The sequence below is a fragment of the Sabethes cyaneus genome, chromosome 3, assembly GCF_943734655.1.
Source record: "Sabethes cyaneus chromosome 3, idSabCyanKW18_F2, whole genome shotgun sequence".
NCBI lineage: Eukaryota > Metazoa > Arthropoda > Insecta > Diptera > Culicidae > Sabethes > Sabethes cyaneus.
In genome coordinates, this window is record NC_071355.1 from 4,610,590 (window position 1) to 4,638,465 (window position 27,876).

Consider the following 27,876-nt stretch of genomic DNA (forward strand, 5'->3'; position numbering starts at 1 on the left):
GAATTTTTTTCTTAACCGGGTACGGGTCGGGTTCGGGTATTCAAATTTTCATACCCGACCATCTCTAGTGTGTAGTGCGACCAGTATAGTTGATCTATTGTGATAGATAGATCGAATTTGTAAGTGTGCTTTGCCCTGGACATTTTGTCATTATTATTGTTTATTGATCCATCGGACAATTTTTGTCTACATGAATACAAGAATGTATATTATACTACTTGGGTTGTAAAATGTAGTTGTCCGTGTGCACTTCAAAAAGAACTGATAGGCAAGATTGGCTACTTCTGCTCTGGGATTACTTACGAATGGCCGAATAACGAATGGTCGAAACACAAATGGCCGAAATAATAAATGGTATAATATATTTAATGGTCGAATCTCGAACGGCCGAATCACGAATGGCCGAATCACAAAAGGCTGAAACACGAATGGCCAAACGTCATATTCGGCCGAAAATAATCACGGCCTTCAACCTGCACAAATGTTGGGTATAGGCTGTCCTTAGCCGCTGCCGCTCGTTCGGACTTAACTAAGGGATAATCCCTACTAGTCGGAAAACCTAGGAAAATGCATGTACTTAAATAGTAGTGGTTTCTGCGAGGGGGGGGGGCTGCCCCCGCTGTAAGGGGCTGCTTGCCTATAATAAACGTAAATCATTCACGCTTTATGAAAGAAACAACTATCAATCATCTATACTCTATCTACCAAAATAAAAAATAAGACGCAGAGTATGTCTTGTTTTTCTGAAACTAAGGTATAGAATTTGACGAAAAGCTATTTTCCTTGACCTATCAATGACGCGGATCATCACAGAGCTGTGAGTGGAACAAACGGCAATAGAGGGAAAATTTTTAAAAGTTTTTCAGGGGGATGTTTCAAATTCGCGAAGAGAAATAGACGAAAAAATTTATTCAAAATGTGTAAGGTCTCACAAAGTAATCAATAAAATTTTTGTTGATTTAGGGATTCCGGGAAAATTCGGCCATTCGTGATTCGGTGTTTCGCGATTCGGCCTACTATGACTGTTGTTGGAAATCGGCCATTTGGATTTCGGCCATTCGTGATTCGGTCATTTGTGTTTCGGTCATTCGGTACCAGCCCCTGTTTTGATAGTCAAGCCGCTATAAAAGCCCTTTGTGCGGCTAATTCTAAATCGAAAACAGTCATCGCCTGCCACACTCAATTAGAAGAACTAAGCATTCTAACTGCAATTGCGGTATGCTGGATAAAACAAAAGATTCGATTTTGGTTTTCATTTAAACATGAACGTTATTGGAAAAATTTTGTAACTTGTCGTCAAACGAAAAGTTTTATTGCATAGCCTTGTGAGAAGGTTGCGAAATTCCTTTTGCAACACTCTAAGGTAAATTACAGTATTCTTGTCAGATCCCTGACTGGTCACTGCAGACTTAATTATCATATGGCTACGATTCAGCGAGCTGAATCTGCCATATGCCCACCTATGTCTTGGGCAATGGTTACTGCCGAGCCATGAAACTCCGTGTTCATTAGAACTTCCTGGGTTTCTTTGATGGCAATAGTGAGACTTCCATCCTCTTTTTGACGTAAGACTATGTTTATATAGAGGTGCACTTTAGAAAAACTTTAAAAAAACATGTAACGAAAAGTGGTTATGGTTTGCTCGCTTATAACTCAGTCATCCCTCAATAGATTCTAGAGATATTGGTATCAATCGATTGAATTTTTTTCTAAGAATCTATTACAATACAATAGATTACCCGAAGATCCGCGTTGAGAATCGCGGCTAACACGCTAACGGACGAAATTGCCGGTACAGTTTCGTCGTCCCGTGAGTAAAAACGAGTTAGATTAAAACTTCTCAATTCGGTGGTTCGATTACAATAGACCGAGGAAAAGGCAAACCAGATGGTGAAGTTTGAAGATACGTCGCACGCTTAATAAGGGGGTTGTGCAGTCTCCTTTTGTCCAGCGCCTCTATAGTTCACAGGTACATTAGTACATTAGTGATAGCCTGAAAAACTCGAAAAATGAGTGTTCGAGCTGAGTTAGCACTTCTAGCACGAAATAGAAATGAGAATTCAAACAGTGGAACCTCCGAAAATCGGCCAAAAAATTTTCTTTCGTTTTGGTCTTTTTTCGTAGATTTTTGCATGGAAAATAAATCCGTATATATTAAAAGCAAGAATAGATTTGGTTTTCGCGTTTAAACGGTAAGTAAAAATGAATAAAATCCATTTTTTTTGCTCTATTAAAAAATTCTCTTTGTTTTTTTTTTCGCAACACCCCCTTCAGTGGTCCAACACCGGAGGGACAAAAACTTTTTAAAATATTTGTAATGGCCTTATTATGCAGTATTTGAAATCAATCAACTATCGTTTGAAACGCGCCAGTTAACAATTATACAGGTTAAAACTTTATCAATTATTATTGACGTTCTCTGTACCTTACAAGCTACTTTGACACTCTGCTTTTCAGTTATTTTTATACTTGCCAGCAATACAAACGAAAGTATATAAAGAGTTCCATCGCTAGTCTTTGAGTGCAGCTCTCCAGTCTGAAAATTTCAGCAACGCGTAACATCATGCGCGAATATTCCGTGTACCACGTTTTCGTCCAAGACTTCAGTTTCGAATAAATTCATTCAGTATATCGATATATGTAGTTGGTTGAAAAGAAAGGATGGTCGCGCTATTCTCTTTGACGGTTTACTTTCAGGACATCACCGTGGTAAAGGTTTTTTGTAATAAATAATTCCTGACCTGTTGGAACGGGAAGATTCTGTCACTTTTTTCTAAAATCGAATTGAACGAAATCGGGGCTGTATAATAGGATCTAAGAACCAAATGCGTGACCTATTCGTTTCTTTTTTGACAGTGCCTAATAAATCAATGTAGAGGAAAATTTCTGATCGATTAACGCAAATATCTATAAAACCCATTGAAAAAGGCTGTTATAAACGCGTAACTGGTTACCATTTTTCGCTACATGTTCAATTCTCGTACTTCTAAAGTGGCACCCCAATATAGTAAACACAAATGTAATTTTACTTTACAAAATTAAAACAAAATTTATTAGATTTTTTTTTATTTCAATGCCCAACCCAACACAACAGTCTACTATTTTGTACCGCACTGTTGCTACACTCATACCGACCGACTGGGCTAGCTAGCAGAGTACGTTTACGCACACTCACTGTCTCTCTCTCGCAAAATACCACAGCAAACAGAGCGCTGAGGCTGACGACGACGACGGTTACGGTCGATTCTGCTTGATTTTTATGTGTGTGCTGTGCTGCTGCTGCTGCCTGTCTGCCTTTACGACCGACTGGGCAACTGTAAGCGAAACGTTCAAATATGGCGACGTGAGCGACGATGATGAAATACCTATTCGCTAAGGACAATTTTAACAAATGTGAAATTTTTTCGAAATTTTAAACTTTTCGCACTCCTTACCGTAGATACATGTGGAAAAGTGAAAAATTGTATTTTTGCGTTGGGCACCAAAAATGTGCTCCGATTGAGCTGAAAACTTACGGACGCACTAGCGGAGATGTTTGACACCTGTTAGTAAACAAACCATTCAAATTGACCTTCAAATTGAAGTCCTTTTTGAAGGATTTAATTCACCCGCATCGCGCGTACAAAGTATCAATGCTCAAGACTTCAACCAGCCGAGCCAACATCGTACCGGACCAGCTTAGGTAACCAAAAGAAGAATGAGTGAGTGAGTGAGTAAGCGAGCGAGCGGGGAGCGTTTCGCTATCATTCATCGATCGCCCTCTTTCTCTCTCTACACACAGGCAAGGTCTGGTACTGGTTTGCTGGTGTGAACCGACCGTTTGTGCTGCGGCAGTGGCTGTCGTGGTGAATGACGATGGAAAATACAGCTCACAAGGAGCGAACGAGGGCTGAAAAATACGTTTCTGGTAAAATGGCGTCGCACAACGAAATTTATCGAAATCGACCTCAAAAGATGGCTTCAATTTACGAACTAAGAAAATCCTAAAGAGATTTTAACAACCAAGTTGATCCTAAACAAAAATCGTAAACCATCTGAGCAGCTCACCAATCATTTCTTAACTTTTCTGTTGATACTCATACTCCCATTGATAACACAATAGTTTTTATTAAAGTCAAAAACCGTTTGATCTTTAAAATACTATTCATTCATTCATCCTCAACAGCTACGGTTGCTACGATTGCTGCCAAAGCGAAACGCAGGCAGTATGTTTCAGCTGACTCGACATACAGTGTGCGAAAAAAAAATCTTCCATCCGCGATGGGCAACAAACAAAAGTGTAGAGTTCCGATTGGCGGAATCCGACCAGGAGGACTTGGGTCTTCATCACAGTCAGCACAGATCTGGTCTGGTGGGCTGCTAAACTATCGCCCTGCACAGTGCTAATCTGGCTTCGCTCGTGCTCAGTACCGATTCAAGATGGCGGCTACGCTGCTCGAAAAATCAATACCGCTGCTGCGGCGTGTGTGTTGGCAGAAAAATCGAAGATCCCGGGTTGCGCTCGGGATTTTGGCCACAAAACGGGTTGTTTGAGTTTATTTGGACAATGTTTCATCGGTATTCGACCACGAGGGCTCCATTGCGTTAGGTTTTAATATAATGATTACATAATCACAAAATATGATTTTTACCGGATGTTCCGGGTTAGTTCCTGGTTCCGGATGTTCAAAATCAACTTTTACTGGTTTTCTGATTAACCAAAACAGTTTTTAAAACATGACCATAAATTTCGGGAGTAATATTTTTGCGACAAAATAACCCTAAAACCCGAAATTTCACCCGGAACGGCCTCAAATCCGGTCCGGAATCGAAATCACCTTCAGCCCGGACGCCCTTCAGCAGCGAGCTGCAAAGACAAAGCGCTGCGGCAGCGCCGTGCATGCACTGCAGACAGCCGACCCGTACACAAGCTCAGGCGCTCGGCCTGTGTCTGTGTGCGAATGTGGCCGAAAACGGGGAAGCGAAAGTGGTTTCGCTATGACTCATCCCTAACTGACGTCAATGATTAGATTAGGTGCAAACACTAAAAGTTTTTCCCAAAACCAAAGATAAAACTAAAATGCCAACTTACCAACTCCTGCAACGATTGGTGATGCTCCTGTCCGGTCCAATCCAGGCGGCGCGGTAAAATCTATACGGCCATCGGTGATTATCGTCGAGAAACGGAGAAAACAAGATCAAAACAAAACTCGCATAAGTCAATGAACTTTCGTCCCAGACAGAACGGCTGCTCTCCGTTTGGAGGCTCGTCTGGCTGGCTGACTGGCTGACTAGGACAAGGTCAAGGTCACAACACATAGTACTCTACACCGACTACCGCTATGACGTTTGGTACTTTTCTTCCTCATCTTCTTTGCCCCTTCTTTATCCCGGCAAAGTCCAACGTCGCCGTCGTCGGTCGTCGTCATCAACGGTCCAAGCTACCTCGACTCAACACTCCTCGCGAGCGATTTGACAGCTCGGCGAGCACGTGCGATCCTCTAAGCAAAATATTTTGAACCGAGACAGCCAGCCAAACAGACGCGCGGGTGAAAAGTGCCGTTTGTATACAATCAACTTACATTTAAATGCTCCAATTCACGGGCCAATACCTGGAACAAACGAAACAAAAATTACTCAGCTGATGGTACCATGCCCTCGGCCGTATCCCGCAGGACCTTTTTTTACTTACCTTGGCCGTTTCCCGCAGCGGACCATCGTCCAGGAACTTGCAAATTAAAAAATATAATTCTGAAACGAGCAAGAAATAAACATCAGATTTTGAGTCATTTGCACTCTCGTTATTTTTCATCGTCGACGCTGTCGGTCGACCAGCCTCGGCCCAGAGCTAGTATAGCAGCAGAGCAGCAGCCAGCAGCACAGTACGGAAGGAACCGCAAAGAAAAATAACCCACAAACAACTGATTCACACACATACAGACGGCCGTTCCGCGATATCGCACACTATTAGACAGGCATCCGAAGCCAGAGGCAGCCAATCGTTTCCGAATAACAACAGTGCTGCCAGATTGAGGGATTCCAGTGAATGTTTGTTGTTTTTGAATTCGAGATAATTATGATTGCTTTTCTAATCAAAATTTAAATGAAAAACAACTACATTAATATCAATAATAAACTCCGCCAGTGACGGACCTTTGCTGATGAACCGCCACGTGTGGCTCCCTAAAAAAGAATGAACAAGTGATGGGGAAATTGGATCGAGACCTGAGCTGTCTGTCACAAGTAAGGATAAAGCAAGTAGTCAAAGAGCATGCTACATTCTGAGCAAAATGCGGCAGAGGACCCCAATCCACAGGGTAATGCTACCCATGCTCAGGGATGAATGCTTGGGGTGGGGGGGGAGGTGTTGTAGTAAAGTTCTCCAAAGTCCAACGGAACCTGCATGGTACCAGAGCACCCTATGCAGTAAATTGCTCCCTCTGTTCCAAACTGTTAAAGGACAGTTGATTCTCTTCCCAGTAGAGTACAACCATCGCAATGGAAAACGTTACAAAAACAATTGATGGGGCAATCAACGACCCCCAAGAGTCCGATCGGCACGGACAAAACTAGCGAATTGATGGACACAGGGATGGAAAAGGACTTCAACCTCGACATCATATCACTGGAAGAAGGACTCTCGGCTTCATCTCTGATCCTCAATTCACTAACAGGAAATGGGAAGAGTGACGCAGAAAACCTTCCCGATTCGGCGACTTGAAGTCAAGGGGCAACCTGAGAATTCCGGAGATGTGACCAAGCGTCTCTCAAACGCTCAACAGCGACGGCCGAATTGGTATCGTAGCAAGGGCTACTCAAAGGAGGAAGCTGAGGAACTGGTCTTTTACCGGCTGGCCAGCCTGATCGGGCGACCTGGTCGTTACCAAAAGGCAACGATCCGCTGATTCGGCGTCCCCGAATATCAGGAACAAAGCCCCATAAAAAGAGACCGCGCAGCCGAGCTTGCACGGCTACTTCAGCCACCCTCGGGGTGCACATACAGGGAAATAGTAGATGCTTTCAGCCATAACTACGGCTGATTATCCCGTTTCCCTGCTCACTACGAATCAGCTCCAAACTGTCCGCGCCGTTCTTCTGGATCACATAGCTGACCAGGAGACTCCAGACATTAGGTCCAAATTCAGGAGCGGCCAGTTCAAGTGCAGCTACTTGATGCTGGCTTGCTCTGACCAGAACACGGTCAAATCGCTGGAGCAAACGGCAACTACTGTCGTTCCGTGGGAAGGGGCACAACTACGGGCCTACGACACGAAGGACTTGCCGAAGGCTTACACCTTCACCTTGAAGTACCTTGAAGCAGGAATGGTTCGATCACTTTGACTCAATTTTGATTCATTTGACAGTACCGTCTCAGCCGAGCTACATATGACAATGTTATATATGGGACATTTGTAAAACTAGTTCTAAACTACAATTTTTCTTAACAAAGTTTTGCTGTATCTTTTGTAGTTTCGGTGCTACAATGCTAGTAACTCATCAGTGACTAAATGAACGTTCATTTAGTCACTAATAAGATACTAGCATTACTAGCATACTAGTGGAACTCCCTTCTGGGAGCGCCACGCCACCACCAAGTCAATGCAATCCCGCAACGTTGAGGTTGGAAAGTGCGGAACTTCCCTCCGGGAGTGCCCCGCCACCACCTAAACAATATAATTCTGCAGACTAGACGGGCACCGCGAAAACCTCGTAAAAGGACGCAATCAATAGCAAACCTCAGAGACTCAATCCGCCGTTAAGTGCGGGTCGGACATCTAAGGCCTGTCGCCTGCAGCAACTGAAGTGCTGGTGTGGGCGACCTGGCCGCTCAACTCAGCGAAAACGCTGCTGGTTTGCCAAGGCTCGATGCATTATTGGATCAAACTGAAAACGGCAATCCTGCCACAAAATGAGCAGCTTTCGCTACATTCAGGTAAACTTCTACCATGCCAAGGGCGGGTCCAGTGTCTTATGCCGGAGGTTAACAAAAGAACAGCTGAATGCTGCTTTGATCCAGAAGCCATGGATCATCGATACCACGATCCTCGGTCTATCCGGCGCTAATGATAAGTTGATCTATTATAATACACATTCCAAGCCTAGAAATGCCATTCTGTTAAATAAGAAAATAACATTTTCTCCAATTACAGAATTCATCCAACGCGACGTCGTTGCCATTACGGTGGTAGTCCCGATGACTAGAGGGAAGCAGAAGATAGTCGTTGCGTTCGCACGCTTTCCAGGGGACAAGGATGAAATACCGCCGTCCTAGGTTGCTGAGTTCGTGCGGTACTGCAAAGCATTCAACAAGCCGTACGGAATAGGCTGCGACGCAAATGCACACCACAAGATATGGGGCAGCTCGGATGTCAATGTAATCATTGTAGGGAATGACCCCACCTTTATAAGCGCTATCAGACAAGAGGTCCTAGGCCTTACTCTATGTAGCGCCTCTGTAGCTGAGAAAGTCAAAAATTGGCATGTCTCTGATAGACCAAGCTTATCAGACCACAGACATTTCATTTTCGACATCGAGGCTAATCCTCTATCTAAAAGGAGAACAATTCAGGAATCCGAGGAAAACCAATTGAAGTTCCTTCAGGGAACATCTGATTGCCTCACGTAATTTCTGTCACAATAATATACGAACTCCAGTTGAGCTGGATATCGCCGCTAGTGACCTCCAATGTAGGATCACACAAACTGTACCGTAAACACGCGAACAGTTTACCGTGATGTGCCCTGGTGGAATGAGACGCTTGAGAGCAATTTCCGTCGGAAGGCTGGGCGTCTGCTCAACAGGGCCAAAATCACGTCTAGCTGGAAAAACTATAGAGCTTCCCTCGCCAAATACATCCGTTGATCCGTTTTCCATGTCATAAGTTACATATATTTCTTTTGATGTTTATTCTAACATAGGGAAAACGCGACGCTGGTGTTGCTGATATTTTTCATGAAAAAAGCATGTTTTCTCTTTTATCATCACGCGTACATTGACTGCTCGGAATAACATTTCATGTGAGTAGCGTACGAAAATTCTTACTGCCATCAACGCAAATAACGCTCACTTAGAAAATTTAATTGGCTTTTCATTACATTAACGTTTATTTAAGCATTTATAATGCGTCTAAGTATCTAATCATTCATTTTGCCATTTAGAATACTATTTAAAGCTGCTATATATTCAAAATGCTGAATTATACCTTTTAGCATGTAACTTGCAAATATAAAGCAGTTTTCAAGCTTAATGCAGTACATAGCGGTTACTTGGGAATTTAATCTAGTGCGGTTAACTCAAATTCACCACTTCCATTCAAAACTCATCATTTTACAATTCATAATTAAATCTTTCTATTCAATTATTTAAATTCAGAGCTGCGAAATGTTATGATGATTTTCACAGACTCTTGCTCAGTAAGGCAAGTCGGCTCAATTGACAAGAGAGGGGCTAGTCTAAATACTGGGACTGACCAAGGTCCGTTGCCCGGACACTAATGAACATGACATTATTTCGGCAAATCCTATTATATTCTGGTAACCGAAGTTATACTCCAACTTGGAAATGAGGAACTGCGAAACTGCCACTCAAGGACAGTTACTGGCCGACCGTAGAACTCTACCATTCATCTGAACATGTTAATGTTTCTCAAATTATGCATATTCACGCTACATAAAATGTGATTGATAAAATCGTTTTAAACGTGTATATAAAAGGGTAAAAAGTATGAGTGTGGAGATTCATTTGGTTGTTCAAATGACCACAAAAAATCATTGAGATTAACTAAAATTATATAACATAGTTACAAAGGCTTGTTACCATCTTCATAACAACAGCTATGAGTATCACTAAGCCTTAGAAGCTCTACTCGATCTTCTTCCTTCATATCAATTCATTCAATTGCTGTGAAAAGTGCTCTAAGGCTCAAACGATCCATTAGGTTCCTCGTTGGTGATCTTGTTGGACTTTTCAGTATCCATAAAAATAAGAAATTTTCCATAAGTCTTTTTATATTGATGAACGAAGACCATAATGTCAAAGCGTAACTACTTCGGTCACAAGTTTCGAGTTCTTGACCTAATTCGCTCTGTTTGGAATGCCAGAAAACCAGCCTTTCAGCCAGAATCTCTGGTTTTCTACACACATGAACCGAGACAAGATAACATTGTAGGTACTGGTATAGCAAGCCCAGGAATTAACGTTTCAGTTTTAATGGGAAAACATCCCACTGTATATACATAGTAGAATTAAATTGGATAAGTTTTCTTTTTATTTAATGTTCATGATTCCACTGTATTTCAAGCAGAAATATTTGAAATACTAGAATGTGTATCAATCTGCATAAAAAGGAATTACAAAAATGGAAATATCTGATACATGCTCAGATACTCAATGGCCTTTGCATCTTCATATGAACAAGGAAGCAGAGCTCGGCGCACTACGGTTGCAAAGGAATAAAACTATTCTCAAAAGTGACCAAATCGGTCATCTTCGCATATTTCGGGAGTTCAATCTGACACCCTTAGTAACTTCAGTCTCTGACGGCATGGAAGCCAGGCCCAATATGGACGTTCCAGATAAGATGATTGAAACAGATCGTTCAATGGGGAATAATGAAGGGCCCGATCTTCCATCTCGAACTATCTGTTTTTTTACAATTGGTTCAAAAATGGGGGCCAAAATATACGTATTCAAGCGCATTTATGTCGCCATTATAAGCGTAAGGGACGAGACGAAAAGAGATTCTCGCATTTGCACATTTATAAACCATGTAGTATCGAATTGGGGCACAGGACTACAACTATCCCGCTGTAAACTGTGTACAGCAATCGGGGCCTGCCACAAAAGACGATCATTAAGACGGTCGCAGTGGCCTTTCAACCCAGTGCCAGTGGCATCCAAAAAAACAGGAATGGAAATGCATACTACTGCTAGAGAAACTTTCCTGTCACAATATGGTCAACCACTACTAGGTTCCTGGTCTTTGCGGAATCCAGTGCTCGAAAAAATTGACAGCCCTGTATGAAGGCGAATATAAAACGTATTCAGCGCATACAGTTTATTGAAGTTTAACTTGCCGTTGTCGGTAGTTCAAAATGAATGAATGATTTACATTTGATTTCATTCACTATTATCGAGGATGAATGAATGTAGAGAACAATACAAACATGAGCACAAGTGAATCGCCCGAATCATTATTTTCAGGTTGGCAATGCTGAGTTCATTACATCTGTAGTAAGCAGTATATTGCATCAATTCAGGCGTATTGCATAAATTGAATATGAGATTTCTACACACTAGCGGTATTAAAGGAAACGAAACTGCTGATCGATTGGTAAAAGGATCAACCATGCAGATCATAGGAACTTTTGTTGGACTTCCTGTGCCCTTAAAATGGAACTTAGAAACTGGGAAAAATTAAAGGTACAGTCTAACTCGAATATTACCTCGAATGCCCGGCAATCAAAACGTTTTAAACGCCAAATGCTCTTCAAACACAAAAATTAAACTTCTCCAAATCCGACTTGAGTACATACACCGGTCTGATAACAGGATATTATCCTTGTAAATATCGCCTGAAACTCATCGGTAAGCTTAATGAAGCTAGCTGTCGCTTTTGTAATCTTGAGATTGAAAGAACCGAGCATTCCTTTTGCGACCGTGCTGCACTATATCAGAAACGACGTAGATACCTGGACAAGGGGCTGACTCATTCCTGCGATATTTGGAAGAATGCTGCTTCCCAATCAGGTGATAATTTTCATACTAAATGCCGACAGCAGTACCTCTACAAATTTTAATAGCTTACTGATACGAGATGTCATAAATTAAAAGAGGATACGCCACAATGGATGAGAATAATGATCGCAATGGGAAGTCCAGGAGTTGGGTTTCTTTTGCATTTGGACCGATAGTAGTTGTACAAATGACTGGATGACATGAGGAGGTTTCTGAAAGGGAGGCATAATGTGACCATTGAAAAGGGAAGATTTAAAAACGTAAAAATGCTTTGTTTCGCTTCATAGATTCCTCAAAAAGCAGGTTTGCAAGGTGCTGGTGGACAACAGGACCACAGAAAGGCTAGAGATGGTCGGGTATGAAAATTTGAATACCCGAACCCGACCCGTACCCGATTAGGAAAAAAAATAAAAACCCGTGCCCGACCCGAACCCGCAAGTTAATTTTTTTTGTTACCCGAACCCGACCGCAACCCGTCGGGCACGGGTACGGGTCCGGATACCCGACAATCTTTAGTGTTAAACGAGGTCAATAGACCCGACCCGACCCGTACCCGGTTTCAAAACCAAACCCGTACCCGACCCGAACCCGCAAATTATTTTTTTTTCAATACCCGAACCCGACCCGTACCCGGCGGGTACGGGTACGGGTGCGGGTTTCGGGTAAATTTTCCGCTACCCGACCATCTCTACCACAAACCACCAGTAAGTGGTAAATAAAATCGCACTTAAAATTCAAAAACGTGTTTAGCTGAAATTAGGGTTGGGAGTACCGACACTCTTTTTGAGAAGCGGTATTTCAGTACAGGGAGCATCAATACCTGTAGTACCGGTTCCAGTACCGGTACCCATATGTGTTGAAGAATTATAAACTTTATTTATAGCAAGAACCGAAAAAACTAATATATTTATTTTAACAGATTTGTTTTCGTGCTACTAGATAGAGGCAGTAGGATCGTTGCACTAGCCCCGTAATAGTCCTGTACTCTAACAGCCGGCTGTGAAGTCTGTCGATAAAAAAGGGCCAAGTCTTAGAAAGACGTTTGAGCCCAAAACTTTGCTGTTTTTCGTCTTCGAGATTCGACTTTAAAATGGAAGATATACGAGCACTTGCCTCATCTGAATGAAAGGTATTCCGGACTATTATAAGCGGAAAACAGAAAGTGACGTAGGCTCAAGTAAGTGCTGCAAGCATTACTTAGAGCTTTCCATCGTACACCTGGCGAATATCAGGAAGCTGAGGGATTCCCCTGGCACCAGGAATAGAGGGTCCTAACGCGCTAGACCCAATGGCCTAATGGCTCGACTAGATTGAAACCGACTTGAGAATTTGTCGATACGCTCAACGAATTAGCGACAAATAGCTCAGGTACCCAGAACCGAGTGCAATGGAGACAAATTCTTGTTACAGCATGAGCCACCCTGACTAGATGAGAACCCGCTAGATGAGAAGTAGAAGGATTCACCGGACATTCAATGCATTGTCTTCCATGCCAAAACGAATCTTAGTATTATAATTCAAGGCCCTCTTGGAATCTACCGACTTCACGAGAAAGATACTCAAGGCATCGAAAAACATAAACAAAGCTTTGCCTGTCAAGGGCAAATTGAAGGAAACCGATTTATTTCAGATTTCTTTGGTATCTTGGCGTAATCGAATTCGTTGAAGCTGGAACTGCCTTGAAGTACTGAATTTAATCTATCTATCACTCTTCGTCTCTTTACTAATGAATGGTTTCTGTTTATGATAATCAATGTTAATAACGATGAACATTATGGAATGAAATTTCTTTGATAAACCAAACTATTGGGCTGATTCTTTTGTTGTGTAGTTGGTCAGTAAACTTCGTAGAAGGCAATCTAGGTGTAGTACGCCGAGGACCTGAGTTCTAATCCCAACCCTGTAGAAGTCAAGAGTGACCATTATCGAAACTAAAAACTTCGTTGTATATTACAAAGTTATCAGGGATGATTATCAGTTTTATTTCTGCTGCAATGGATATGAATTTCAGCATCAGCGTCTGGAACCGAAAATACCGGTATTCTCGCATGCCAGACCGGTATTTCGGTACCGGAAAATCGGTCGGACGTACCGGTTCCGGCACTCCTGGTATCCCAACCCTAGCTGAAATTGTTTAATTTCGTTGTTATTTGTCGCTCTTTCAATAACTGTCGTAAAAGTTATAACAATTTTGCATATGCAATAGAACGGTCAAATTTTTTCACTTTTTTTAACGTAAACAATGTTTTGATTATTTTGAAAATCAAACTTTAAAATTTAACATTAGAAATGAGCGCCCATGGCACTTTGTTGCTAGGATGCTAAACCGTCCTGCCCTGCGGTAAAACGTTAGACTCTCACAAAACCGTAAACATTATGATCAATAAGCTAATTCTGAAAAATGGTATTGACACCGCACTTTACGGGTTCATTGAATAGTCAAAATATAATCGGTAATATTTAAAATAAACCCAATACCTTGCGTGATTCTTGGCAAGGATTGAGATAAGTTCTAAATAGGCTGGTAAACGGCTTGGTAATGCGTACCATCGGTGCCTTGTGCACTGGGCGTAAAATAGACCCCACAGTGGTTCACAGCATCTTACCTAGCAACTCCTACCCCAACCTCCTCGTGGTACCAGCCGGGATACGAGCAACCTCGGTGGAGATCGGGTAACCAACCCCGGTGGAAACCAAGGTCGTATGCTGACAGGGGAGGAGGGCTCCTTCGAGCTACGTTGGCCCTCCGACGATACTGTGGGGTTGGTTGCGGGCTTTGCAAGCCTGAACCACTGAAAAAACCAAAGCAATGGACTCCGTAAGTAATAATAATAACTCTAATCGAAACAATCGGCAAAGACCCAGGCGACGAAAATGGACTAACGATTGCAAATTAGGAACATGGAACTGTCGGTCTCTAAATTTCCTCGGAGGTACCCACGTGCTTTCTAAAGAAGTGAAGAGCCGCAAGTTCGACATCGTAGCGCTGCAGGCGGTATGCTGGAAAGGAACGATGGTACGTACGTATAAAGATGGTCATACCATCTACCAGAGCTGCGGCAATACACACGTGCTGGGCACAGCTTTTATAGTGATGGGCGAGATGCAGAAGCGGGTGATCGGGTGGTGGCCGATCAACCCCCGAATGTGCAGATTAAGAGTCAACGGGCCGATTCTTCAATATAAGCATAATTAACGTGCACAGCCCTCACCTCGGAAGTACCGATGATGACAAAGGCGAATTCTACGCGCAGTTGGAGCGTGAATACGACCGCTGCCCAAGACATGATGTCAAAATTATCATTGGGGACTGTAATGCTCAGGTTGGTCAAGAGGAGGAATTCAAACCGGTGATTGGACGGTTCAGCGCTCACCCGCAAACGAACGAAAACGGCCTAAGACTTGTCGAATTCGCCGCCTCCAAGAACATGGCCATACGTAGTACCTTCTTCCAGCATAACCTCTACCATCGGTACACCTGGAGATCACCCAACCAGACGGAATCACAAATCGACCACGTTCTGATAGATGGTCGGCACTTTTCAGACATTATCGACGTCAGAACCTATCCGGGCGCTAACATTGATTCGGATCACTACCTAGTAATGGTAAGGATACGTCAAAAACTATCTGTTGTAAACAACATACGATACCGCCGCCTGCCACGGTATAATCTAGCGCGACTGAAGCAACCGGAGGTCGCCGAAAACTACGCGTTATCTCTCGAAACCGCGCTGCCGGAAGAGGGTGAGCTGGATGAAGCCCCTCTTGAAGATTGTTGGAATGCCGTGAAAACAGTCATTAACAGCGTAGCGGAGAACGTCCTAGGCAGTGTGGCACCGAATCGACGTAACGAATGGTTTGACGAGGAATGCCAGCAGATATTGGATGAGAAGAACGCAGCGCGGGTACAAATGCTGCGTAGAGCCACCCGTCAGAATGTGGAGCGATACAAACAGAAGCGGAGGCAGCAAACCCGACTCTTCAAGGAAAAGAAGCGCCACCAAGAGGAGAAGGAGTGCGAAGAACTCGAACAGCTGTACCGCTTTCACGACACACGGAAGTTCTATCAGAGACTCAACGGATCTCGCAAAGGCTTCGTGCCGCGGGCCGAAATGTGCAGAGATAAAGATGGAGGTATCTTGACTGATGACCGTGCGGTGATCGAAAGGTGGAAGCAGCACTACGATGAACACCTAAATGGCGTGCAGGCGGAAGACCATGCTAGCGGAGCAAGTGACCACATTGGTGCAGCAAGCGACGACGATGTGCCACCCCCATCGATAAGGGAAGTTAAAGAAGCCATCCAGCGGCTGAAGAACAACAAAGCAGCGGGAAAGGATGGCATTGGAGCGGAACTTATTAAAATGGGCCCGGACAAGTTGGCCGGCTGTCTGCATCAATTGATTGTCAAGATTCGGGATACGGAACGACTAACGGAGGAGTGGAAAGACGGGGTTATCTGCCCTATCTACAAGAAAGGTGACAAGCTGGATTGTGAGAACTACCGAGCCATCACTATCCTGAATGCCGCCTACAAAGTGCTGTCCCAAGTCCTCTTTCATCGACTATCGCCAATAGCCAATAGATTTGTGGGAAGTTACCAGGCCGGCTTCATGGAAGGTCGGTCTACAAGACCAAATCTTCACCCTGCGGCAGATCCTCCAGAAGTGCCGCGAATTCCGAGTCCCCACGCACCACCTGTTCATCGATTTCAAAGCCGCATATGATAGCGTAAACCGACAAGAGCTATGGAAAATTTTGGACGAAAACGGCTTTCCCGGTAAGCTTACTAGACTTATCATGGCTACGATGGATGGGATGCAGTGCTGTGTGAGAATCTCGGGTGGATTGTCGGACCTATTCGAATCTCGCAGGGGACTTCGACAAGGAGATGGTCTTTCCTGCCTGCTATTCAACATTGCGCCTGAAGGTGTTATAAGACGAGCGGCGATCGAAATGCGGGGCACGATTTTCAATAAATCCAGTCAATTCATCTGCTTTGCTGACGGCGTGGATGCTGTCGACAGAACATTGTAGGCAGTGGAAGATCAGTACACCAGACTGAAACGCGAAGCAGAGAAGATTGGATTGAAGATAAATACGTCTAAAACCAAGTATATGCTGGCTTTGGGACCGAGCGCTACAGTACCTGCTTGGGCAGTACCGTGGTAATCGACGGGGATGAGTTCGAGGTAGTCGACGAGTTCGTATACCTTGGCTCGCTGGCAACAGAGGACAACAATACCAGCCGTGAGATTAAAAGACGTATTATCAGCGGAAGTCGGGCCTACTACGGACTCCACAAACACTTGCGGTCGAACTATTTGAGCCCCCGTACAAAGTGCACACTGTACAAAACGCTAATTAGACCGGTTGTCCTCTACGGGCACGAAACGTGGACACTGCTAGAAGAGGACCTACGAGCACTCGGAGTTTTCGAACGGCGGGTGCTAAGAACCATCTTTGGCGGAGTGCAAGAGAACGGTGTATGGAGGCGAAGAATGAACCACAAGCTCGCGCGTCTCTACGGCGAACCAAGTATTCCGAAAGTGGTTAAAGCTGGACGGATACGTTGGGCAGGACACGTTGCTAGAATGCCGGACAACTATCCTGCAAAAATGCATCAAATCCGGTAGGAACAAGACGAAGAGGGGCACAGCGAGCGAGGTGGCAAGACCAGGTGGAGCTAGATCTGGCGAGCACTTGGTGCCCGCGGAACTGGAGATCAGTTGCCATGGATCGAAACAGATGGAGAAATTATACTGCGCAGGCCTTGTCATAAGACGTTAGGCCAATTAAGAAGAAGAAGAAGAAGAAGTATATTAACTAATTATACCATCTCAACCGCTTTCCAAATTCTGCTAAACAAAAAGTAAAAATGCTCTAGGTATTATAATAAAATGCTGTTTTGACCATGAAAAATTGCAGTAACTTAATTTTGAATATAATCTTTCTACAAAACTCGCAGAATGAAAATTTTTTCTAAGAAATATATTAATAATTTGACAATTTTTTAATTGTTTTTAAAAAAATTGAATTATCTTAACAAGTTTTTACACAACAAGAAATCATCCGAAATCTAACAAATCCTTCCTCATCCTCGTCAATCTGGCAGCGCTGAAACGTTCACAACAGCTCTTTGTACCAGAAAATCCGACCCAAGAACAGGCCGATTTTACTTGGGGACGGCCGATCGACGATGAAAATATCTGATTTTGAGACTTGATTTCACTAGCTTAAATCTGCCATTCCTACCTGGAATAAGTATATTCCTATTCTGTGCACTTTGCTCTTCCATTCTATAGCATCACAAACTTGTTTCACTAGCGAAATCCTTCAGAAAATGTCATTTTTTCTCAGCATTAAGCACTAAACACATCCGCCATTACTTAACTTCTGCTGCTCGTATGGGCGAGCGATGAACGATTGAAAACCCTCGTAGCCGACGACGAGCGGCCAGTTTGTTCGTTGTATACAAATGTATTGAAAACACATACACCGAGCGTCGAGCGGTGCTTCGAAAACATCCGCACACATGCACACACTGCACTCACACCAGCGTGTGCTCTTCTATCGAGGAGAGCTCCAGCAGACGACGGACTTCACAACAGAAATCCACTCCTCCTGTTTTCAGCAAGGCTTCGTATTGCTCAATTAAAAACACCGAATTTGGGCTTATTTCGCACATGCATCCACAATATATCCCGATTAACGTGTCACCGTAGGTCTCACTTTCCGTTTGCAACCATATTTCGGGTCGTTCAATCGAATTTCACAACAGAAAATGCGATTTTCCGAGAGCACACGCGACTAGACGACCGCACTGACGATGGTTTTCATTCGAAATAATGAAATCGCGCAAGTGTGCATCGGTGTGTGTGTGCGTGTGTGCTCGAGCTCGTCCAACGCAGTCGAGCAGTTGGGTGGAATCGAGCAGCATAAATAAAGGCCACAACACTGAAGGGCGCGTAGCAAGTGAGGGACGTCAGGTGTGCGTGCGACGAGTGCTCTAAAATTGCTAGACTTATAACATGCTTCGAACGAGTTCGAAAGTAATGTTAAATCAATCTTGGTTTGCTATCCTGGTTACTATCCGTGTCAGATTGTAAATTAAACGGTTAATTTAGAGCCGAGTACGAGCTGAGAAATAAATTTTCTATCATATAATAGCTTTCGAGAATCAAATAGGGTTTCAGCAGCTCAAGTAATTTGATTCGCAAATGCTAATGCCAGGGTCCAGCGAACTTAGATTATGGTTCAATTTTCGTTACAGAAACTAACCGGAAAGAAACCGGAAGTACAAAACCGGTTACGTATTTAATAAGGAAAAGTAAGAGAATATGCCTAATATACGCTCTTTCCAGTTTCCAGTTACGGTCGTTCTGGTCGCTTCAAAAACTGCTTTACCGACATTCTTTGTCTGATTTTTTCGAGCAGTTGTTTGAATAGAGAAGGAACTGCTGTCATGTGAGGGTTTGGTTTGATTAGACGAAGACGAACGAAACGAAACAGGCTCCAAATCGACACGATCCAGCTCAGCTCAGCTAGAGTTTATTATTTTTCAATTCTTCCCAGTTTAAGCTGTTTATTCCCAACAATCACCACTAAGCCACTATGAACGAGCCGCTGAATACAAAAGTAAGTCGACTGCCACACAAAACATTTGCATTTGATCAGTTTTTCTCCTCTTTCAGCAATCAAACGACCAGTGTACTGCATCGGAATGGGTTAGCGAAAACCACCTGCCCTGGTACCAGAGGACGATTATCAAGATCCTGAAGGCGGGTGCCATTCCGCGGCACGTTGCCTTTATTATGGACGGCAACAGACGCTTCGCCCGCAAGGAAAACATCGAAAAAGCCGAAGGTCATTCCAAGGGATTCGATAAGCTATCGGAAACGCTACAGTGGTGTCTGGATATCGGTATCGAAGAGGTCACGGTCTACGCTTTCAGCATAGAGAACTTCAAGCGCAGCCAGGATGAGGTGGATAGTCTTCTGAATCTAGCAAAGGAAAAGTTCAATCGACTGCATCGGGAAACTGATAAGCTGCGCGAGCGTGGCATTCGTATTCGGGTGATTGGGAATATAGGCCTCCTCCCCGTCAGTGTGCAAAAAAGCATAAGGACAGCGGTTTTAGAAACCGAAAACAATAGCAAGGCATTCTTGAATGTTGCCTTTGCTTACACCTCTCGGGACGAGATGACACATTCCATTAGAGCGGTTGCGAAAGGCGTTTATGCGGGGCAATTGTGCGAGGACGATATCGACGAGCACCTGCTGGAGCAATGCATGTACAGCAGAGAATGCTCCAAGCCGGATCTGTTGGTGCGAACCTCGGGCGAGGTACGGTTGAGCGATTTTCTTCTCTGGCAAACCAGCTCGGCGGTGATCTACTTTACCGAGACGCTGTGGCCGGACTTCAACATTTGGCATCTGTTCGGGGCTGTGTTTTACTACCAACGGTGCCGCTGGCAAATAGATGCAATCGCACCATCCAATCAAAAGGAAGACGAAACCGATGATAGTCAAAGCCATAGCAAAGAAGTGGAAAGCGGGAAGCTGCAACGAGTTCAAATGTTTTTGAAACATTTTCATAATCTCTATCGTCATAAAATTCTATCAATTGGTAGAGGATTTCCAATAGATTTTTCTTAAAAGTAAAAAGCAGTTCAATGTGTAATAGCTACACTTTCGTGTTTTTCTTCTTAGGCGGAAACATATTTTCTAATCCAAACCAATATGTAATACAAATGAAAAACATCGTCAGATGTCTCGATTAGTTGCGCGGGCATTTTTTTAAATTATCTATTATGTTGTTCAAAAATGGACCGGAAAGCTTGTGTCAGGGGATCTACAAGCTGGTAAAACCGAGAATTCTCAGAGATTACCGAGTAACTACTCGGATAAAACCTGGAATTCTCAAGGAATTTCACTCAACCTCAAGGATGTCGCAATGTTTTCCTCACAGCACTGTACCCAGACTTGGACAACCACGAGTCTAACCTCCATGTAATCCAACTCAGAAATCTAGCCTGGACCGAGAGGATTGAATCCTGCTCAATCCATACAAATTAAAACCTGCCGCGTTGGTCAGAAAGTAGAACGACCGACGTTGGCGTAAAAATATACCATATCTTCGGGATGGGCGGCCCCGCCCAAGTAACATTTTTGTTGTATAACAGCTTATCAAGCAGTTGTTCTACGGGATTTAGCTATACAATAGTTTAATAAGCTATTATGCAACAAAAATGTTACTTGGGCGGTTTCTCCAAGGATTGAAGTTAAACAAAAGCTTAAGCTATTTCCCATGTCTTGTAGCTGAAAAATGCCACGGTGGGTTCTAGGGTAAACCGCAACGGGCGTTCGGTGCTGCGAGAACATAGCGCGCATTGGTAAGCGCCAATCAGGTCCCCCTCCTGTCACGTAGTTAATTATGCATCGGTTTGCTCTATGGAAATCCCTATTACAAAAACGAAATAAAGTTTTTTCATATATCCCTTCTCGGTGGAAGCCCCCTCTTCTCATACAGTCACTTCGGAGTTAGTTTATTTCCTTTCCCTTTCGTTTTCCGACTTCGTCTGTGTTTCTGTAACGTTTATTCTGCTGTTCGTTTTCCTTTGTAAGCTCCCGCGTATGTCTTTTTTCTCCAGCTTTACCTTTATATTTGGTCCTGTTTTTCTTTTCTTCATTTTCTGTTTCATTTTTCCATTCCTATTCTTTCGTTTTGTCTCATTTTTATATTCTTTTATATTCCACTTTCGCAGCAAGGAGTCTCTTTTCTGGCCATGGTTTTGTTTTCTAATCCGCTAGCTCCTTGCCTATTTTTTCACCTTCCGTTCTTCTTCTTGTTAGGTCGTACCTTTACCCGGTAAGAATTGTCTGACGGACGTCGTCCGACACAAGCATGACTCTTGCTTGCGTCTGTCCGACGTCGTGCGACGAATTCTTACTGGGTATTCATTTTCTGTCTCATTTTGCTGTTCTCATTTCTCCATTTTCATGCTCCCGTATTTTCTCCTTTTCTTTTCGTCTTTTTCTATCAGACAGAAACGAAGTAGAACCGGGACAAAACAAGAGAAAAAATGTGATAGAAACGGAAGAAAAGAAAAGGATAAAATACGGCAATATGAAAATGAAAAATCAATTGACAGAAAATATGCAAACGAAAGACAAATGGGATATTATTGCTTACTGATAGTGATAGTGCAAACCTGTCCCGTAGCCAAATAGCCGCTCGTCAAGCGGTGTCGCGAAAGCTTTTTTTACCGGTGCTCGCGCGGAGTGGCCCTTGTTCTACGCGACATTCATCACCACTGTTACATTGATATACATTTAAAATAAACTGGGAGCACGGGAATAAGAAAAGGAGAATAATAAAACTGTAAGTTAAGATGCAAACAATCTCGTATTTATTGAGTTCGGAATTTCTCAAGTTTTATATGTAACATTTGGCGACGAGGACAGTTTAATCGCTTAAATGCGTGCTTAAATGCTGATATATGTGACAAGAATTTAATTCGTTCGCGTTAAGTCGGGGAAAACCGGCAACAGACGATAAAAGTGTGACGTCCAATGCAAAAGATTGGCAGCGACAGGAAAAGTACAGTACCGTAAAAAGAGAATACATTAACAGTGCGCGAAACGGGTAGTGAGCCCGTCGGAAGATTGAAAATGGATAATCCCGGAAACGTAAACCTTTTCAAGTTCGATACCAGCGATACATCAACAGTATCCAGTAGATGGAAGAAATGGAAAAGAGGTTTTGAGATTTTTCTCAAAGTAAACAACGTCACAGTCGCAGCACGAAAACGCTCGTATCTTCTTCATTATGCTGGAAATGACGTTCAGGATATATATTTCAACCTTTGTGGTGAGCAGGAGCTTGCCATTCCAGAAGGATCAGATGTTTACAAAACTTCAATTGCATTGCTTGATAACTATTTTCTGCCGCTCAAGTGTTTACCAAGGGAAAGACATATCTTCAGGAATTTGGAGCAGGCACCCGATGAGCCAATTGAAAAGTTTGTGTTGCGTCTTCGTGAACAGGGAAATCTTTGTGAATATAACGACTGGTTGGAGGAAAATATTAAAGAGCAAATATTTGAAAAAGGGTTTTCGGACGACTTGCGTGCGAAGATTTTGACGAAACCCAATATGTCACTTGCACAGACGGTCGAATTGGCTCGCTCTCTTGAAACCATTGCGAAGCACAGGAAAAATCTAAACTGCCACGATGAAGTAAACCGCGTTACTAGCACGAAGGGTGCATGCTACCGCTGCGGGCGAGTTGGTCACTATGCGAATAATGACGACTGTCCTGCAAAAGACAAAAAGTGCGAGCGGTGCAAGCTGATCGGTCATTTTAAGAGATGCTGCAAAACAAAAACTACCCATCAAAGCGACAGGAAAAAGAAAAATGTTCGACAAATCATGGATAACAAAAGTGATGATGACGGGAAGTCGTGCTCTTCGGTGGAGGATGAGGGAAGTGTTCATTATGTTTTCGCGGTAGATCTAAACTGTAACGAAAAAGTGAATTGTAAGGTTGGTGGAGTAAAGATGAGTTGGATGGTTGACTCAGGTGCCGGGGTCAATCTTATTAGTGAATCTGCTTGGGACTATTTGAAAACAGAAAAAGTAAAGATTGAATTTCAAACTGACCGGGTAACGAAAAAATTAATGGCGTATGGTAATCACCAGCTATCGGTGAAAGGCATGTTTGTTGCAACGATTTCGACAAAAACGTCATCAATTAAAGACAAAGTTTTCGTAGTAAAGGAAAGTGGCTGCAATTTACTGGGTAGAGAAGCAGCTACCAAGTTGGGAATTTTGAAAATCGACAATTCGATTTGCGCAGTTCAACAACAAGCTGGGAAAATTGGTAAAGTAAAGGGAGTAGTAGTTTCTGTACAAATCGATCCTTCCGTAAAGCCAGTACAACATACTCAGAGCAGAATTCCAATACCCCTTCAACCGAAAGTAGAACGCGAAATAGAAAGGCTTTTAAATGAAGGTATAATAGAATCAGCACCTCGTGATTCTCGGTGGATTTCGCGTGTGGTGGTTAGACCAAAGCCCGGTAGTTCCGATGATATCCGCCTGTGTGTTGATATGCGTGATGCTAATAAAGCAATTATCCCTCAACACTACCCGCTCCCAAGATTTGATGATATTATTCCCCACTTGCACAACTGTAAAGTCAAAAATTGACCTTAATAAAGCGTTTCATCAGATAGAGTTGGCCGAAGAATCTCGAATGATCACAACTTTCTCTACACATTGTGGATACTTTAGATACAGGCGGCTGACTTTTGGAATGAACTGCGCCTCTGAGGTCTTCCAAAGCGTCATGGAAAGAGTACTAGTTGGTATTGTGGGTGTAAAAGCATTCATAGATGACATCTTGGTATTCGGGGCCAATATGCAAGAACATGATAAAGCACTTGCACTTGTATTGACGAGACTTGATGAATGTGGAATGACTATCAACGAGAAAAAGTGTGAATTCAAACGTGGTGAGGTATTATTTATGGGACATCGGTTGAGCAGTGACGGAATATACCCTGCAACTGAAAAAGTTAACTCGATTAAGCAGTTTCGTTACCCAGAGAATGCCGAAGAATTGCGAAGCTTTTTGGGATTAATTAATTACCTGGGAAAATTTGTTCCAAATTTGTCCACCTACACGGCTCCATTGAGAGAGTTGCTGCGGAAAAATTCAAGATTCAAATGGACGAACGAACACGCTGTGGCATTTGAAAAGCTGAAGCAAGAAGTAGCAAATCCTAAAAACTTGGGTTATTATTCGCCGTACGATGAAACGATCGTAATCGCCGATGCCAGTCCGGTTGGCATTGGTGCAGTATTGCTGCAACAGAAAAATGGAAAGAAACGTGCAATTTGTTACATAAGCAAGGGATTGTCCACAGCTGAGAAAGCGTACGCTCAAAATGAACACGAAGCTTTGGCCCTAGTGTGGGCGGTCGAAAGACTCGAGCCTTACTTGCGAGGATTAAATTTTTTGCTTGTCACGGATCATGAGCCACTCAAGGTTATATTCGGGGATGGGCGAAAGCAGTGTCCGAGAATAGAACGCTGGGCATTGCGATTGCAATCTTTCCGATTCAAGATTGTCCACATTCCAGGAAAGGTTAATATTGCCGATCCTTTGTCGCGTTTACCGAAATTTCAAAATTGCTCTACCTATGATCAACAAGGTGAAATAATGCTACTTGCGGTGCTAGAGTCAGCAAAACCTACGGCGCTCTGTATGGGTGACTTAGTGGAACAAACGCTATTGGATGTGGAGCTGTCATCGGTAAAAGAAGCCTTGAACACAGGTCGCTGGAAGGAAGATTTAAAAGCATATTTTCCGTTTCGATCAGAGTTACAGCTAGTCACCGAGATAGTAATGCGAAACGATAGAATAGTTGTCCCAGTTAGTCTGCGCCGAAGAGTACTACTGCTGGCTCATATTGGACACCCAGGAATTGAACGCACAAAAATGCGACTCCGGAGCAAAGTATGGTGGCCGAATATTGACAAAGAAGCGGAACGGACAGTAAGATCATGTATGGATTGTCAGCTAGTAAGTAACAACGCAACGCCAGAACCAATGGCCGTGAGAGAAATGCCGAGTCAACCATGGTACACTTTGGCAATGGATTTCCTGGGGCCAGTTCCATCGGGTGAATCTATTCTTGTGGTAATTGATCTGTACAGCCGATATAGAATTACTGAAGTAATGAACAGTACGACGTCGGAAGACATTATTAAAGTCTTGACTAAGATATTTTTTCGATTTGGCATTCCCAAAGTTTTAATATCTGATAACGCTAAAAACTTTTCAAGCAGTAAAATGATTGAATTTGGCACAAGATATGGCATACAACTGAAGCATACAACGCCATACTGGCCACAATCCAATGGCGAAGTGGAGAGTCAGAATAGATCGATCCTAAAAATTCTACGAATTTCTCAAATAAATGCTACAGATTGGAAACACGATTTAGAAGAAGCGAACTATGTTTACTCAATGATACGTCATCCAGCTACAGGTCGTTCTCCAGCTGAATTGGCATTCGGGAGGAACTTTCGAGATTGGATCCCACAATTCCACAGTAGTAACGCTGATCTAGATGAAGAAATCAAGGACCACGATTGGATTTACAAACAAAGATCTAAAATTCGATTCGACTCAACAAATAGGACTGCGCAGTCGGATTTACATCCACAGGATCGTGTACTCATGCGAAATTTAACACCACAAAATAAATTGTCTTCCTTGTATGATCCCCAACCAGCAACAATGGTAGAGAAGAAGGGGAACAGTGTTCTTGTACAGACAGATAACGGCAAAAAGTATCGACGAAATTCAGCACACTTGAAGCGAGTTGTAGAAGAGCAAGTACCATTCAACTATGATCAGCAGAACGAGGAACTAACGACTTCTAACAGCGAGACACCATGTTCGAATGGATCTCAAATACTCGAAAACCAGAGCGTGCAGTTGGACAGACCCCGTCGTGAGACTAGACGTCCGATCCATTTTGACGACTACGAAGTCGAAATTTAAATGAATAATTTGATACTGTAAATCGATTAAACCAATAAATTTCATACTGTAATCATTTAAACCATTGTAAGGGGAGATTGTTACATTGATATACATTTAAAATAAACTGGGAGCACGGGAATAAGAAAAGGAGAATAATAAAACTGTAAGTTAAGATGCAAACAATCTCGTATTTATTGAGTTCGGAATTTCTCAAGTTTTACATGTAACAACCACGACCAATATGTGCGGTTATACCCCCGAAGAAAACTTGGTGCGTCTTCAAAAGTGCTCTAAGGGAACTAGACACATTTATCGAGTTCTCTGTGGCTGTCCAGAACCTGTGTGCCACGATTGAGGCCTGCCAACTGGACGAATATACATACAATGTTGTGCTGCTACGTGAACTAGTGGATAAGTTTCCTTCATCTTTCAAGGTTGATTGGGCCAAATACCGACGAACTCTGCAGCACGTCAATCTCACTACCTTTTCGACATGATTGTACGATCTCGCCGAGACTGTATGTTCAATTGCTGTGCTGCCAAGCGTAGATCCTAAATCAACTCGAAGCAAGAGAATCCAGCCTACCTCAACGCGCACACGGAGGAAAAGGAGGACGCCCGTTGGACCAAGCCAAATCAAGTCGTTAAATCTGCCCCACCAAATCCTCTAGTTAAAGCCTGTGTAGTGTGCAAAAGTGGCTGTCACGGCTGTTGACAAGTGCTCACGGTTTGCCGAACTCAGCTAGAATTCCTGATGGGCAACCGTAAAGGAATTCGGTCTGTGCAGGAAGTGCCTTAAGAAGCACAAAGACGACATGGACATGGAGCACGTGGACGACATGCTCACAAGCACGGAGACGGAAGAAGAGGCAATACAGCTAGCTCCTGACGTTCGACACGTCCACGCTCAAGCCGGTTTTGAGATGCGTAATTGGCTCTCAAACTCTCCCGCAGTCCTTGCAGCTTTCCAGCGGGAACGAATCGACGAGAAAAGCCTTAATCTGGGATCTGAACTAGTCACAGAAAAGGTTCTAGGTTTATGATGGGGCACACAAACCGACACCCTCACATTCAAGCTATCGCCGAAGCACGAATCCGAACTGATGTCGGGAAAGCGACAACCAAGAAGGAAATGTTACGTACACTGATGGCCATTTTCGATCCTCTAGGATTGTTGTCACACGTGTTGATCTTTCTTAAGGTCCTGCTACAAGAGATTTGACGCTCAGGAGTCGGCTAGGATGATGAAATTCCAAGGAATCTCAGCACGAAATGGGAGAAGTGGTTAAAGGTGCTTCCATCGCTACAAGACGTCCGCATACCGAGATGCTATCGGCTGTTGACCGTGTTAGATCCAGAGAGCAGAGACTAACGTACAATAGTGTATCTATATGTTTCCAACAGGGCTGCTTTGTGGAGTGCGCAATCGTTGCGGCGAAATCCCGAGTGGCACCACTCAAGTTTGTTTCAAGTTTGTTTGTTGGCTCGAACTACAGGCTGCAGTCATAGGAGCATGACCAGCGAATACGGGTGCCAGCAGTCTGACGTTCAATAATAATCAAAAATTCTTTTGGGCCGATTCTCGAGACGTACTGTGT

At 43.3% G+C, this 27,876-nt stretch overlaps 2 protein-coding genes across 2 annotated transcripts in view; one reads left to right on the forward strand and one right to left on the reverse strand.

Annotated features, from left to right (window-relative positions):
* Window positions 1–18,539, reverse strand: part of LOC128741569 (PH-interacting protein) — a 64,248-nt gene extending 45,709 nt beyond the window's left edge. The window contains exons 1-4 of the mRNA XM_053837490.1: window positions 17,975–18,539; window positions 5,672–5,730; window positions 5,562–5,591; window positions 5,072–5,131 (exon numbers count right to left, since the gene is read on the reverse strand). Of these exons, the coding sequence (XP_053693465.1) occupies window positions 5,072–5,131; window positions 5,562–5,591; window positions 5,672–5,730; window positions 17,975–18,017 (192 nt within the window). The 5' untranslated portion in view covers window positions 18,018–18,539. The remainder of the gene's footprint in view (window positions 1–5,071; window positions 5,132–5,561; window positions 5,592–5,671; window positions 5,731–17,974) is intronic.
* A 686-nt stretch (window positions 18,540–19,225) lies between these two features.
* LOC128743077 (dehydrodolichyl diphosphate synthase complex subunit DHDDS) lies at window positions 19,226–20,425 on the forward strand. The gene is made up of 2 exons (XM_053839595.1): window positions 19,226–19,357; window positions 19,414–20,425. The coding sequence occupies exons 1-2, from the start codon at window positions 19,334–19,336 to the stop codon at window positions 20,374–20,376; spliced, it is 987 nt and encodes a 328-aa protein (XP_053695570.1). The 5' UTR covers window positions 19,226–19,333; the 3' UTR covers window positions 20,377–20,425.
* The last annotated feature ends 7,451 nt before the right edge of the window (window positions 20,426–27,876 follow it).

Coding starts and splice junctions, on each gene's coding strand:
- LOC128743077 (XM_053839595.1), top strand. CDS start 19,334: ATGAACGAGCCGCTGAATACAAAA. Junction 19,358..19,413: donor ACGAGCCGCTGAATACAAAA/GTAAGTCGACTG, acceptor CTCCTCTTTCAG/CAATCAAACGACCAGTGTAC.